This window comes from Epinephelus moara, chromosome 22 (genome assembly GCF_006386435.1).
Source record: "Epinephelus moara isolate mb chromosome 22, YSFRI_EMoa_1.0, whole genome shotgun sequence".
Classification (NCBI taxonomy): Eukaryota; Metazoa; Chordata; class Actinopteri; order Perciformes; family Serranidae; genus Epinephelus; species Epinephelus moara.
Window position 1 is genome coordinate 16,605,299 of NC_065527.1, and position 12,057 is coordinate 16,617,355.

General features: G+C 42.1%; 1 protein-coding gene across 3 annotated transcripts; it reads left to right on the forward strand.

Moving 5' to 3' along the window:
• The first annotated feature begins 39 nt into the window (after positions 1-39).
• si:ch211-13c6.2 (uncharacterized protein LOC100000125 homolog) lies at positions 40-12,045 on the forward strand. Of its 3 annotated transcripts, none has more exons than XM_050034125.1 (13): positions 40-381; positions 642-710; positions 3,009-3,033; positions 7,010-7,096; positions 7,181-7,320; positions 7,442-7,561; positions 7,679-7,724; positions 8,131-9,088; positions 9,257-9,377; positions 10,578-10,643; positions 10,751-10,852; positions 10,946-11,213; positions 11,322-12,045. In XM_050034125.1, exons 1-13 carry the CDS (start codon positions 325-327, stop codon positions 11,576-11,578), a joined length of 2,316 nt encoding a protein of 771 aa, XP_049890082.1. In that variant the 5' UTR covers positions 40-324; the 3' UTR covers positions 11,579-12,045. The 3 variants fall into 3 exon arrangements, with proteins under 3 accessions (XP_049890082.1, XP_049890083.1, XP_049890084.1); XM_050034126.1 differs by having other exon boundaries at positions 10,949-11,213; XM_050034127.1 differs by lacking the exon at positions 3,009-3,033.
• Positions 12,046-12,057: the final 12 nt, after the last annotated feature.

Below are 12,057 nucleotides of genomic sequence, written 5' to 3' on the forward strand. Positions count from 1 at the left end.
ACGGGAGCGGAACCAAAGATAATCCCGCTCTTGTTTCCTGCGGGCAGCTGTCCACAAGCACACAGGAAGTACTCATTATTAGCATTTCTTTTACAATTTTCGTTGTAAACAGAAGCAACAAAAGACAATACAGCACTCAAAGTATATAGCAACACAAACGCTAATTCGGTAGAAAGCTAGCACGATAGCACGAACTGCTAGCCAACATCCATTAAAGTATTAACTACGTTAGCATTAGCTTGGTTGCTCTTGCTAGTTAGTTAGCTAACTTACTAGCGGTTTCTTGGGAAGTGACCGTTAACGCGAGTCATAAAACATCCAACAATGGACAGCAATCTCGAAACACCGTACGAAGAAGAGGATGAATTTATTGAATGCACGGTAAGCTGAGCTAGTGAACGTTTGCTTACATGCACCTCTTGAGGTTGGTTGAGAAACGTAGCATGGCTTTCACGTTGGCTTTAGTGTGTGACCTTAAACCAAGCTGTATCTAATGCAGCTGCTGCGTTATACAAATAGATGTTTCTAATATTCTGTTCACCTCATTTATAGGTATGATGATAGTTAGGCTATTGACTGTGTATCATACCATCACACTCAGCTGTGACACTCATTGATTCATGTTTTCTCTTTGAAACTAGGTCTGTGATAAATCCATAAGGGGAGAGACCCTGTACAAGATACACCTGACTACACCAGGACATATAAAGGTACACAGCACCATTTATTGCTGCAGAAAAATTATGCAGTCTGTGGAGTTTTTACTACTCTAGCTAAAACATACAATGATATAGACCCATTAATATATGGTCAAGTTTTTTTTGCCATGGTCACTTTTTATTCATTCACAGGTTCAGGATTACACAGCAGGAAACAAGGAGCATCAAAAAGTGATATTTCACTATCCTTTCAGGCTTTGCAACATCTGAGGGCCTTTTCAAAGACCTCTCCAGTTTTTTATCTCTGATTTATTGACCGCTTGTACATCATGAGACCTTACTTCTGCCAGGCAAACGCTGCATCTTGGTATGCCAAAGTTAAATAATATGGTGGCACAGTAAGTACCAGATCTGGGACAAAAACAAGCAAGGTGTCCACATTTTGTCTTGGTCAGATTTGAAGTAGGAATTCTGTGCACATCGGCATCCTGTTCATGTGCTTTCATGGTGTACCCTGGCTACCATGACTGATTAACTGTGAAGTGTTCAGTCGCTTCTTTAGCAACAAGCAACTGTTATAAAGTCTGCATCTTGGCCAGTCTGGAGGAGTGCCGTGTCTTTGAAGAGTGCACCTTGCAGTAAGTTTATGGCACACGAAAGAGCAGCACATTAACATATTAAGGTCAGGCTGACCTATACGCTTTGATCTGCATTTTCTTTATGTTGTCTAAAGTAGTGAAGCACTGTCACCTCACTGCAAGAGGGTTCCTGGTTCGAAGCCAGGATGGGGGAGTCCCCCTGTGCGGAGTTGGCATGCTCTCCCCGTGTCAGCACGGGTTTCCTCCTGGTACTCCGGCTTCCTCCCACAGTCCACGCAGGTGAATTGATGACTCTAAATTGCCCGTAGGTGTGAATGTGAGTCTGAATGGTTGTCTGTCTCTATGTGTCAGCCCTGTGATAGTCTAGCGACCTGTCCAGGGTGTACCCTGCCTCTCGATCAATGTCAGCTGGGATAGGCTCCAGCCCCCTTGCGACCCTCAAGAGGATAAGCGATTACAGAAAATGAATGAATGTCTAAAGTGGTCACATTTGGACGAGTTGTAACGGACACAATGTTTTGCAGGAGCAGCAGGTTTCCTGTTTTTGAAAAACGTGCTGTGCAGCTGTTTGGCATCACCAAGTGTTTCCTTTCAATTCTAAAGCAGCTTATTGTTTTCTGGAGGTCCTCTCATATAGCTTAACCTGCACTTTTCTTGGTCCACACCAGTCAACTAGTGAGACTTAAGGCAACAACAATGCAGCTTTTCGCTACGGATGTTTCTTACACTGCACTACAGGAATGGTGGTTGTTGGTTTCATTCATGACAACCAGAAATCCTGGATACATGAATATTGGGATGATTTGAGCTTGAAAACTATCTCAAATGGAGTCTGGCCACCTGGTCAAATGATCAGACATTCCGTGGAACAGTATTTCTTCAGAGACCTGTTGGCAGGTGCTTTAGTGGTGTCACATAGAGGTCCTTGACCCCTTGTCTTACATGCACTTTAATGTGTTTGGAAATTTTCTGTGTCTGCCTTGTACAGAAAAAAAATTTCCATCTCCTTCCCGAAACTTGATTTGACCAAAAGCTCCAGCACTTCCAGGCAAAGCGTGTGGGAATGTCTTAATGTTCCTGCATTAGACGGTTTCATCTTCTGCGAGGGAGCCAATCACAAGAGACTCTACAGATTTATGTGTTGGTGGAAAGGTTTGACAGCTGACTCAATACTTTCACTTTGTGCTGCTGGAGAGTCAGGCTTGGAAGACAAATATTAAGCAAACATGGACAAAACCTTTAAAACTGAGTATTACAGATGCTAACACGTTATCCACGCTGTGCAGCTACAGGAGCTTCCGTCCTTGGCCAGTGTCTACACTGGATGCGCTCAGACACAGTGCTGGTGTGTGGTCAGCCATATTTTTGCAGAGCTAACTGCCCAACACACAATCACTGTAGTAATGCACGGAAGCAAAAGTTGCCTCGTCATTGAGCCACATCTTTTGGACGAGTTAAGGAAAACTGCATTCAGCTTCTCTCTCCATCGATTTTCACATTAATTGTGGTCTGAAACAGGTAATAAAGCCTTCTCTGGGGAAGGCAGCTTAAGAAATGCAGTTATGATTAAATAATTAACAAAAACCTTTACTGCACCTCAAGTGAGCTGTGGTTTTGATCAACAATTATGTTCTGAAAATATGTTTCCATTATATAACCCTTTCTCTGTTTGTAGCAGTGGTGAACCAGTGTCTTGTTTACCCAGCACTGATTGACTCAATTTTTATTGCTTTCCTTTCGTTCCTGACAGAAAGAGGATGCCATTGTTGCTTCAGGTAAGTAGACTTCATCTTCAGCCTTGTCATTTTGATCTGTTCTGGCCTTGAGTATATTTGCTGTCTACTCTGGCAGGTAATTCAGTCCACCCACAAAGGTAACAGCCTGATTTTAATGGACAGCATTTTAGTTGAGATCCATTAAGGGCTGTGATCTTCTAAGAATGGATATGAACTTAAATCAAGTCAAAGGACACGTCATCGGTTGGACTCTTATCGTACTGTATTGAAAATATGTGCCTGTGCTTTATAGCAGATAAAAAGAACTTCAAATTCCGATCTTGATCTTTTCGCTGTACAGCCAAAAGTATGTCTACACACCTTGATGTACTTTTTGTCTGAGGCTGTTTTCATGCTTTGGCTGAAGCCCCTTACTTCCAGTTAAGGGGCATCTTGACTTACCTGCACAAAGCCCTGACCTCAACCCACTGAGCAAGTTTGAGATTAAAGGGAATGCCAACTATGGTCCAGGCCCAACATCAGTGCTGGACCTCACTAAAGGCCCAGACGCACCAAACTGAAACCGAAAACATGAAAGAACCAGTGGTGACAAAGGCCGGCTTTTACGTTGCCTCAGGTCGCCTGTGCATAGGCACAAAAAGTCGCACCTGAATACGCGGCAAAGACTACAAGCCAATGGCCAACTAGCACGTACATTATGTGCCTGTGTGACAGAAAATAACTCTCCATAGCAGCAGGTGGTGATATTCTGTATTCGTCATTATAAAAGGGGAACTGGAAGACCAACAGGATGGCTTCAAGATGCTAGTTAACCAGTTAGCACATTAGCAACACAACCCGATGCTGAAAGAACAAAGGATATTTACCATGTGCTCATGAAAAATAATTCTGAACTGTTTCTGCTAAAGAGCTCAGTGGCTAAAAAAACTAATCTTACCTAATATAACAAGTTTGTTTTGATCTCACACCCTCTTGACTTTATCTGGTGTTTGCTTTCCTCACTTTGGTTTCTCGTGTCGTGCACATAGCTGAATTGCCAATCTGAGTGATTTCATTCAGATGTGCTCTGCTGTCTTAACGCAGATTCAGCATACTGAATTGTTTGAAAAAAGTCCACAGGGGCCAACAAGAGCTGACTAGTGCCAACGGTGCCGGACACAATGCAAAAACTAGGTTCACAGATGCTCACCAACGGCCCGACATCGACACTGAGCAACAGCTGACTGTTGGCCTGGTGTGTCAGGGCCCAAATGCTCTTGTGGCTGAATTGGAGAAAAGTTTTGTTGTCAGGTTACCAAATCTTGTGGAGAACCTTCCCAGTGCAGGCTGCTATAGCAGCAGATTAATGCCAGTATTTTTGGAACAAGATGTTGATATGCAGCTCAGTCAGTTTGCAGAGAGAAGAGTGCCCAACGGCTGTATCAATCCACATGTGATTGCCAGACTAACGCAAGTCTTGTAATACATTATGTACAGAACTGTCACATAGTTCTGGGTACTGAAACTGGCCAAAGCTAGCCAGAACACAGCTGACTAGAGCTGATTGTCACTTCAGATGTTCACATGGATGGCCAGTTGTTTATGGTGGAGGACAGGCATTCCACTGTGTCATGAGCAGTGAGATGATTGCCCATGGTAGCTGAGTCATGAGAGTGGTGCATAAAATCCTTAAGCTCAGGGGCTTCTGCTGTGATCCCAATGTGCACTGGGCTTCTGTGAACGTCTTGTATTGTAATCAGTCACTGATTGCGTACGAATGACTTCAATTTCCTCTGCTGTGTGGCCTGTTTGGTCAGTTTAGAGTTTCTGAGCACAACTGGCAGGCTTTGAGAATGCCCCTCATTTTCTTAATGGTGCGGTCTGAAAACATATCTGAAGATCCCTGTTTAGCTTTCTGCACAGGGAGATGTGTACAGTTTTAAATCCGCACAAGTTGGCTACGTTCATCAGTGACAAACTTCTTCTGAGTTTGATTTGAGACCTGTGGTTGCCCACTAATTGAGAGTGTGCCCACTGCTGGTGTCCTTTGAGTCAAAAGAAATGTTGCTCAATGACTCATCATTCAAATGTGTGTCACTTGAATGAAATTGGACAGCACGGGCCCACATGTGCCTACACGGCTGCCCAAACACTTAATGTAGCCAAATTCGGCAGCTACATTAATCATTGGTGCTAGAACATAAATAGTGCACCAAAATGCGGCACCATCTCTGTGGTTCAACACAAAGAAAGATGTTAAGGGTAACTGTAAGTCACAGATGCTTGTGCCAGTGCATGCCAGTGTGCATAGCATATGGAGTGCAGTCCTGCACATCAAACAAGTGGACAGTTCGATCCAACTTCCTGTTGGGAGGTGGATTCAAAACAGAAAAGAAAAAGTACGTTCAGCTCCTTACATGTAGGGCTGGGCATGAGTACTTGATACCTTAAAGGTATCGACCTAAATAACCCAGTACCAAGTAGTATTGCAATGTCTCCAGTCAAACGATACCCGCATACGATCCTTATTGCGCCAGGGGTCTGATCCCCGACTACAGACTTTCTGTTGCGGTTGTCGCCAGAGCCGCAATCATCATGGTCTGTTCAACTCTGCCCAGTTAGCACAAGCTAACACAGCAGCAGTGGCTAACATCCAACACCAAGCCACTAAAAGGTCACAACAAACTCACTGAAACGACTCACCTTTGTCATTAAACCCTTTATTAACCATTTGGTAACGTTTGTCGCTCAATGCTAACGGTTAGCCCTGTCAATGTGTGTGCAGCCGGGCGAATTCTCACAATTGTCCCTGGCATGGAGCTCACACTTTCGCAGCAGCAGCCACAACCTATACAGGCTGTAGTGTGGTGATGTCAAGCACGGTGTGTTTGACGGAGGTGGCAGTGCAGCATGCGGTGATGCCACTGAAATGTTCGAAAGTATGGCTGTACTACATGCCACTCCATTCACATTATGGGTGTTGAATGAAGTATTGTATTGGTATTGGTATCACTTTAAGGATACTGGTATTGGTACTGTTTTTTTTTTTTTTTAAACGATACCCAGCTCCACTCGCATGTATAAAAGAAACAGCCACAAAATGTTTTCAGACTCCTGTGCATGCTTGCTGATGTGCAGCCTGTGGAAGCATGTTCCAGTTTTACCTGTTGAACAATGTGTTCAAATACAGAAACGTGGACTTCTGTTTGCTGAAACTGAGCGAAGAACTGTGGCATGCTCATACTTGGAGCAAACCTACATTTTTTGCAACCATTTTTGGGAATTTATTTATCTTGGGATGGTAGGAAAAAGTTTTTTTTCCTCTACTGTTGGTAATGTAAGTAACATCACAGGAGACCAAGGTCGTAATGCCTCCCTGGTCACTGTTTATATACCATAAAATCGTCTTGGTCAGTATTTCTTTACCTGAGGAGATTCACACAACACCACCAAAGAATCTCGAGATAAAGAAGATTGCTCCCCATGTTTGTTTCAAAGAGACGACCTCCTTGATGATGTAAGTAGAGCTGAATGTGAGGACTGAAGTGTTCAAAGGTGAAACTTTGGAGATCATACATGTATGGTTACTCATTTGCAGTAGTCAGATTTATGATCTTAGGAACCGTTTTGGCTGCAGCTACAGTGACACAGTGTACCTCCTTTACTGCTATTGGTCTGTCATATATGCAGGGAATATGGGATCATTCACTAATTAGGCTTGAGGGAGATGGTTGTGACATCAACTGCATATTGAGGAAATTCATTTTGCAATGATACAGTGAATTGTAACTATACCTAAAACAAATAAATGACATGAAGGTAATGGCACATTGCACTGGTGTTTGTACTGTTCTGTAATCTCACCAGCAAATGAGGTCATCTCACAAATTATATGGTATGGGATAGACAAAATGCATTCTACACTTAAGTTAGACCTTGCATTGTACATATATACAGACATACTTTGTGATCTTAAAATAATCCTCTCTGTTGTAATGTTTTCTCTTCTCTAACTACCAGTGTTTGGGTTTCTCAGGGCATGCTGTCAGAAAGCAACGTGTCCCGATATTTGAGGACATTGTACAGTATCTGGATTATATGAAGCTTGATGAGCCAATCATCGGTGAATAACTTGATACAAATTTTTAAACAATTTTCCATGTAAATTTTATCCCAATCCAACTAATTTACTGCCTTCATTTCTCAGGTTTGGACTTTTTGGATGAACTGCCTTGTAGTGACCCACAGTCAGGCCCCAAATACGCATGCAGGCTGTGTAATCAGAACGCCAACCTCTCAGAAACGGTCCGTCATGTGATTGGACGCAAACACCGGCAGAGATATGTGGTAAAGCATTGTGAACATTGTCACAGATTGAGTACCAGTGGTACTTTTTGAGTGTCTGCTTCTGCTTTTAAATTTAGTGGACGAAACAAAGTGATAATGCCTTTCCTTTGTGTTTATGCAGGAGATTAAACGGCCAGACTTGGTGACCTGGACTAAACAGTCAATAATAACCCACGGAGGAAAGATCATACGAGCCAAAGCAGAGATTATAGAGAGACAGGATGGACGAGGATGTCCAACGGTGAAACATACAGATCTCAGTAACCAGACATGTTGAATATGATTAAGACATGTACTTTTAAAATCCTAATTTCGAGAATAATATGTTGATTGTGCTTACTGTTTTTTTGTTTTTCAGAAACTGCCGAAAAAGAGGACAGAAGGCAGATTAAACATCACAAGAGGTACAATCATACTGTGAATTCTGAGTAGTAATAGATATAGGATAAGACACTGGCATGGTTACATACAATATTTCCTGTGTTTGTGTTGTGTTTTTTCACTTGTCAGGGTCAACAAGTCAGAGTTGCACCAAAAGTTTAAAAGGATAGATGTTAGAGTTTTAAAAAAAATGTTTTTATTAGTAATTATAGCCTGACCAATACTTAATTTCAGATTCACAATCTAGTTTATTGCCTTTAATTCTTTGTCAGAAGAATGCTAGATTCCCTAATCTCACCTGCAGTTGAACAGTTTACGAGTCATATGGTTGAGGGCCACTACAGCTGTAAGGTACTATTGATAGAAAATATTGTGAGCCTATACAATACTATATTATACCAGAGACATGTATTTACTCCTGTTCCCCAGTTCCCCCAAGGCAGAAGCAAAATTGGGACCGAAACATCCCGAAAATTTCGACCCAGCGAGTTTTACCGCCACTTCTACCAGAACTCAAGAACTATCAGGATAAGCACTCTCAGCCAGGGAGGTATTCCTCAGGATACCCAGATACACCCTCATTCCATCCAGAAGACCCTTACATGTTGGACAGAGACAGACCAAAGCAGCGACAGGACACTTACAGCCATGACCACATGGAAGATAAGCCGCGGAGGGCAGATTACAGGGAAAGTGATTCATACAGAGGAGAGTATATGGACCCTGATTATCGTATGGAGTATGAAGATGAATATGTTGAAGATCCACAAAGAAGAGCCACACCCAAGCCAGGTGGTGTTCCCACGTATGAATCAAGGGACGAGATGCCCCGTGGCCTCGTAGAGTATTACCCAGAAGAGGCTCCTCCTTACAAAAGGTCCTACCCAGAAAGAGATCCACTGAAGGAGTTCTACTCTGAGGAAGTTCGGCGTGGACGAGTTCGCTCTGCTGAGCGCCAGTCCTCGCAGCCGGTTTTCCCAGAAGATGATGAACAACGGTGGTCACTGGACAGGGAGCCTGGTAGATATGACAGTATGAATAGAACAAGCAGGCAGGGGTCGAGTGAACCAGAGGCCAACAGGAGGAGCTTTCCCACACCTGTGGAGAGCGACAGGTCGCGTGACCTTGTGTTTGGTACGAGCAAAGATTATTGTCATGGGATGAAAGAACCATATCAAGTGGAGGCAGATGACGTCCCTGGACCAAGCAGAACTGGACCCCTTAACTCCCAGAGACGAGTGGAAGTTACCAGGGCCATATCTGACATCCCGGAGCCATTCAGGCGTTTCCTGAAAGGGCCCGCTGCCAATGAGGACCACGGTAAAAGAAAAAGAAAGAGTCGCTTCTCTGATGCCACTGTAGAGGAGCTGGAAACGACAAAGGAGATGTGAGTGAACCTGTATCTGGTTGTTTATCTATGAAGATTCCTCTCATTGAAACTGGCTGACTGATACCTTCTTAAAAAGTGTTTTATATTGTTTGAGTGAATGCTTTGGTTCTTTATCTTCTAACATCATGTCTGTTGTTTATGAACATGTTTGATTTCTGCTTTAAGGTTCAGTGATGAGTATGGACCTCCAAATCCAAAATTTGGCCGTTGTCTGCGACCGGTTAGTGCACCATTGAGACCTGAAAGCCAAGGACCACAATATCCTGACTTCTACTCAGAATCACAGGTAGTGAATCATAAAATGTAGCTATATAATGTGTTGTTATTAACTAGTAACCTACCAATCTGTCATACTTCTAACTAATCTAAAAAATGTGTTCACTCACATAGGATGTGTGTCCTTACAGCATTTTTTTTTTTCACTTTTCAAGTCCATTAAATTCAATTTTATTATCACATATTTCAGTTTACCTCAGAGGGTTTTACAAAATATGACACCCTCTTTCCTTGGACCCTCTCAGTGGATAAGGAAAAACTCATGAAGAGCTGCGTGTGGGTTTTGTTTTTATGACGATATCTTGATTCAGTGTCTGGCAGATGTGCTCCCACAAATGGCTTTCTGTCTTTGTTGTGATAGTTTCTTACTGCCATATCATACAGCTCAGGATAGACAGTAAAAGAGTGACAGTGACGACACCAGCGCCTTTCTGAAAAGTTCAGAGATTTTCAACTAGAGGTGCTGGGAGTGGACTCACAAATAGGTTGGAGCACTCTGAAAAAATATGGGCTTCCCGACCCCCCAGTAGGGGTCGCCAAAGCTTCAGAACATTTCATTAATTTCTTTGAGGAAAACTAAATGAAAATAAAAGTTTAGATTATTATTTAAGATTTAAACTTTAGAAAACTGATAGGAGAAGGGCACATTGAAGACCTGAACACAAGCAATATTCGCAGAGCCTTTACTCCCTGCTAAACAGCCTTGTTGCACATTAAAAGTATTCATTTAAAACGATCAAAAAACTAATAGAACAATGGTCAAGCATCAAGAAGAAGGAAACACTGTTTGTCAAAAAAGAAGCTGATTAAGTATGTATGATTGTTTAAAACAACAAAACAAAGAATCATATAGAAGTTTCCAAAAATATCTCTGATGCAGTATTCACAGGAAATAATTTGCTCAAAATTCATCCAAATAGTTGTTTTGCACAAACATCCTGCAGTTATTGCATTCACTGTTTGGGTAAATAGCACAGTTTATCAGTTGTTCTGTACTGTTAGTGATATGAACTGAATACAATATGGAATATCCATAAAATATGTGACTTAGGGGTCGTCAGTTTACTCATTGATAGAAAAGGGGTCCCTTGAGGAAAAAGGTCGGGATGGTTGGGGGTGCTCAGAAAATAAAAACGCTATGTGGACATTCAGTCTTCTGTTGTTGTAACTAACTGTTGTAATGATGTCAAACCTGTTGTCTTTTTTTAAGAGCCCTCATCATAGTGAAAACTACCAAAGAGGAGACTCTGAGTCAGGGGGCGTCTTTGATATACTGGTAAGATTGTGAATTTGTATTTGAAACTCACGTAGCAGTGATGAGTTTGTCATGCAGTCGTTCACTGAAGGGGGCATCTTAACTTTGTCCTTTTCTCTGCTCACTAGAATAACATTGAAATTGAAAATGCAGAAGAGGCTGACTTCCTGAAGAACAAACTTTGCAACCTTCTGAAAGAATTCAAGAGCAAAAAATCGGAGAGAGCTGCGGTATGTTGCCCTGCTCACTCTTTCTATCTGAACATGTAGTTAAAATCCCTGCACTGCAAAATGATTTAAAGAAACATGTTTTTTTTGCCGTAGCAGAATAGCCAAGGTCGAGCAGCCATCCCCAAAGACTATGACAGCTTAAGCCCGGACCCAAAGCTGTCTCCAAGACACCAATATGACACACCTCTCAGGGAAGATTTTGACCTCAGACGAGCCGAAGACATCTACTCTAAAGAGGATCACAGAGGAAGAGGCTGGCAGCAGCATGAGCATATACCTGACGAGAGGAATACCACCATCCCAGAATACCACCATCCTGTACACGGGGAACCCAGACAGTCAAACAGAAGCCGTTATGAAGGTAAATACACACTGTATAATGTATGATATTCTTCTGACTCCCTCTGTCAGAATAAAGCTGCATTTTTCCACTTCCTTTCATTCAAGCTTTTTCCTATTTTTCTTTCAGACGTTTTTGGGCAGCTCGGGATGTCTCGGATGCCTCATATCACCAGTCCAGATGAGCCAGACCCTTATCCTGAAAGGTTTCAAGAACCCAAGCACCCTCGTGACTACCAACCTGCCGACAAGGAGTTTTTGGACTCCCACTCTTATTCACCTCCGCTCCATGTGGAACGAGGACCCAGGATGGACAGGGGCCCTCAGTACTCCTCCAACCTGGATAAAATCACCTCCACCCTACTGGAACTTGTAAAAAGGAAATAATAGTCAAATTTCCATAAAAGTTCTATAAACTTAAAAACCATACATTTACTGAGATTCTTTGATTTGAAGACATAATTTGATGTTAAATTTTCTTCCATCATGTCTGTTTTTTAGGTTATTTGCTTTTGACACTTGTGAATTTAGTTCTTGAAAAATGATTAATACTGAGTGTGTATGTACACATTAAACCATTTTTCGACTGCTGTCATGGCTTTTAATTCTTTGTATCACTGTTATAAACCAGTTGTAATATTTTACTGCAATGTTAGTTTTTAACTGCAGCAAATGTAATAAGGTTCACTTTGATTTAATTGAACGTAACTGATGTTTTTAGGGTACTTACCGCCGATATGTGTAAATCATGTGGTCCATTAAGGGAGTTTAATAAAAAAAAATATTAAAGCATTTTGGTGCTTAATCCGTCGTATCAGCTCTTCCTGTTATTATAGCAGCATTCATTTACTGTATCACCATACACT

Coding starts and splice junctions, on each gene's coding strand:
- si:ch211-13c6.2 (XM_050034125.1), top strand. CDS start 325: ATGGACAGCAATCTCGAAACACCGTACGAAGAAGAGGATGAATTTATT. Junction 382..641: donor ATGAATTTATTGAATGCACG/GTAAGCTGAGCT, acceptor CTTTGAAACTAG/GTCTGTGATAAATCCATAAG. Junction 7,097..7,180: donor GCTTGATGAGCCAATCATCG/GTGAATAACTTG, acceptor TTCATTTCTCAG/GTTTGGACTTTTTGGATGAA.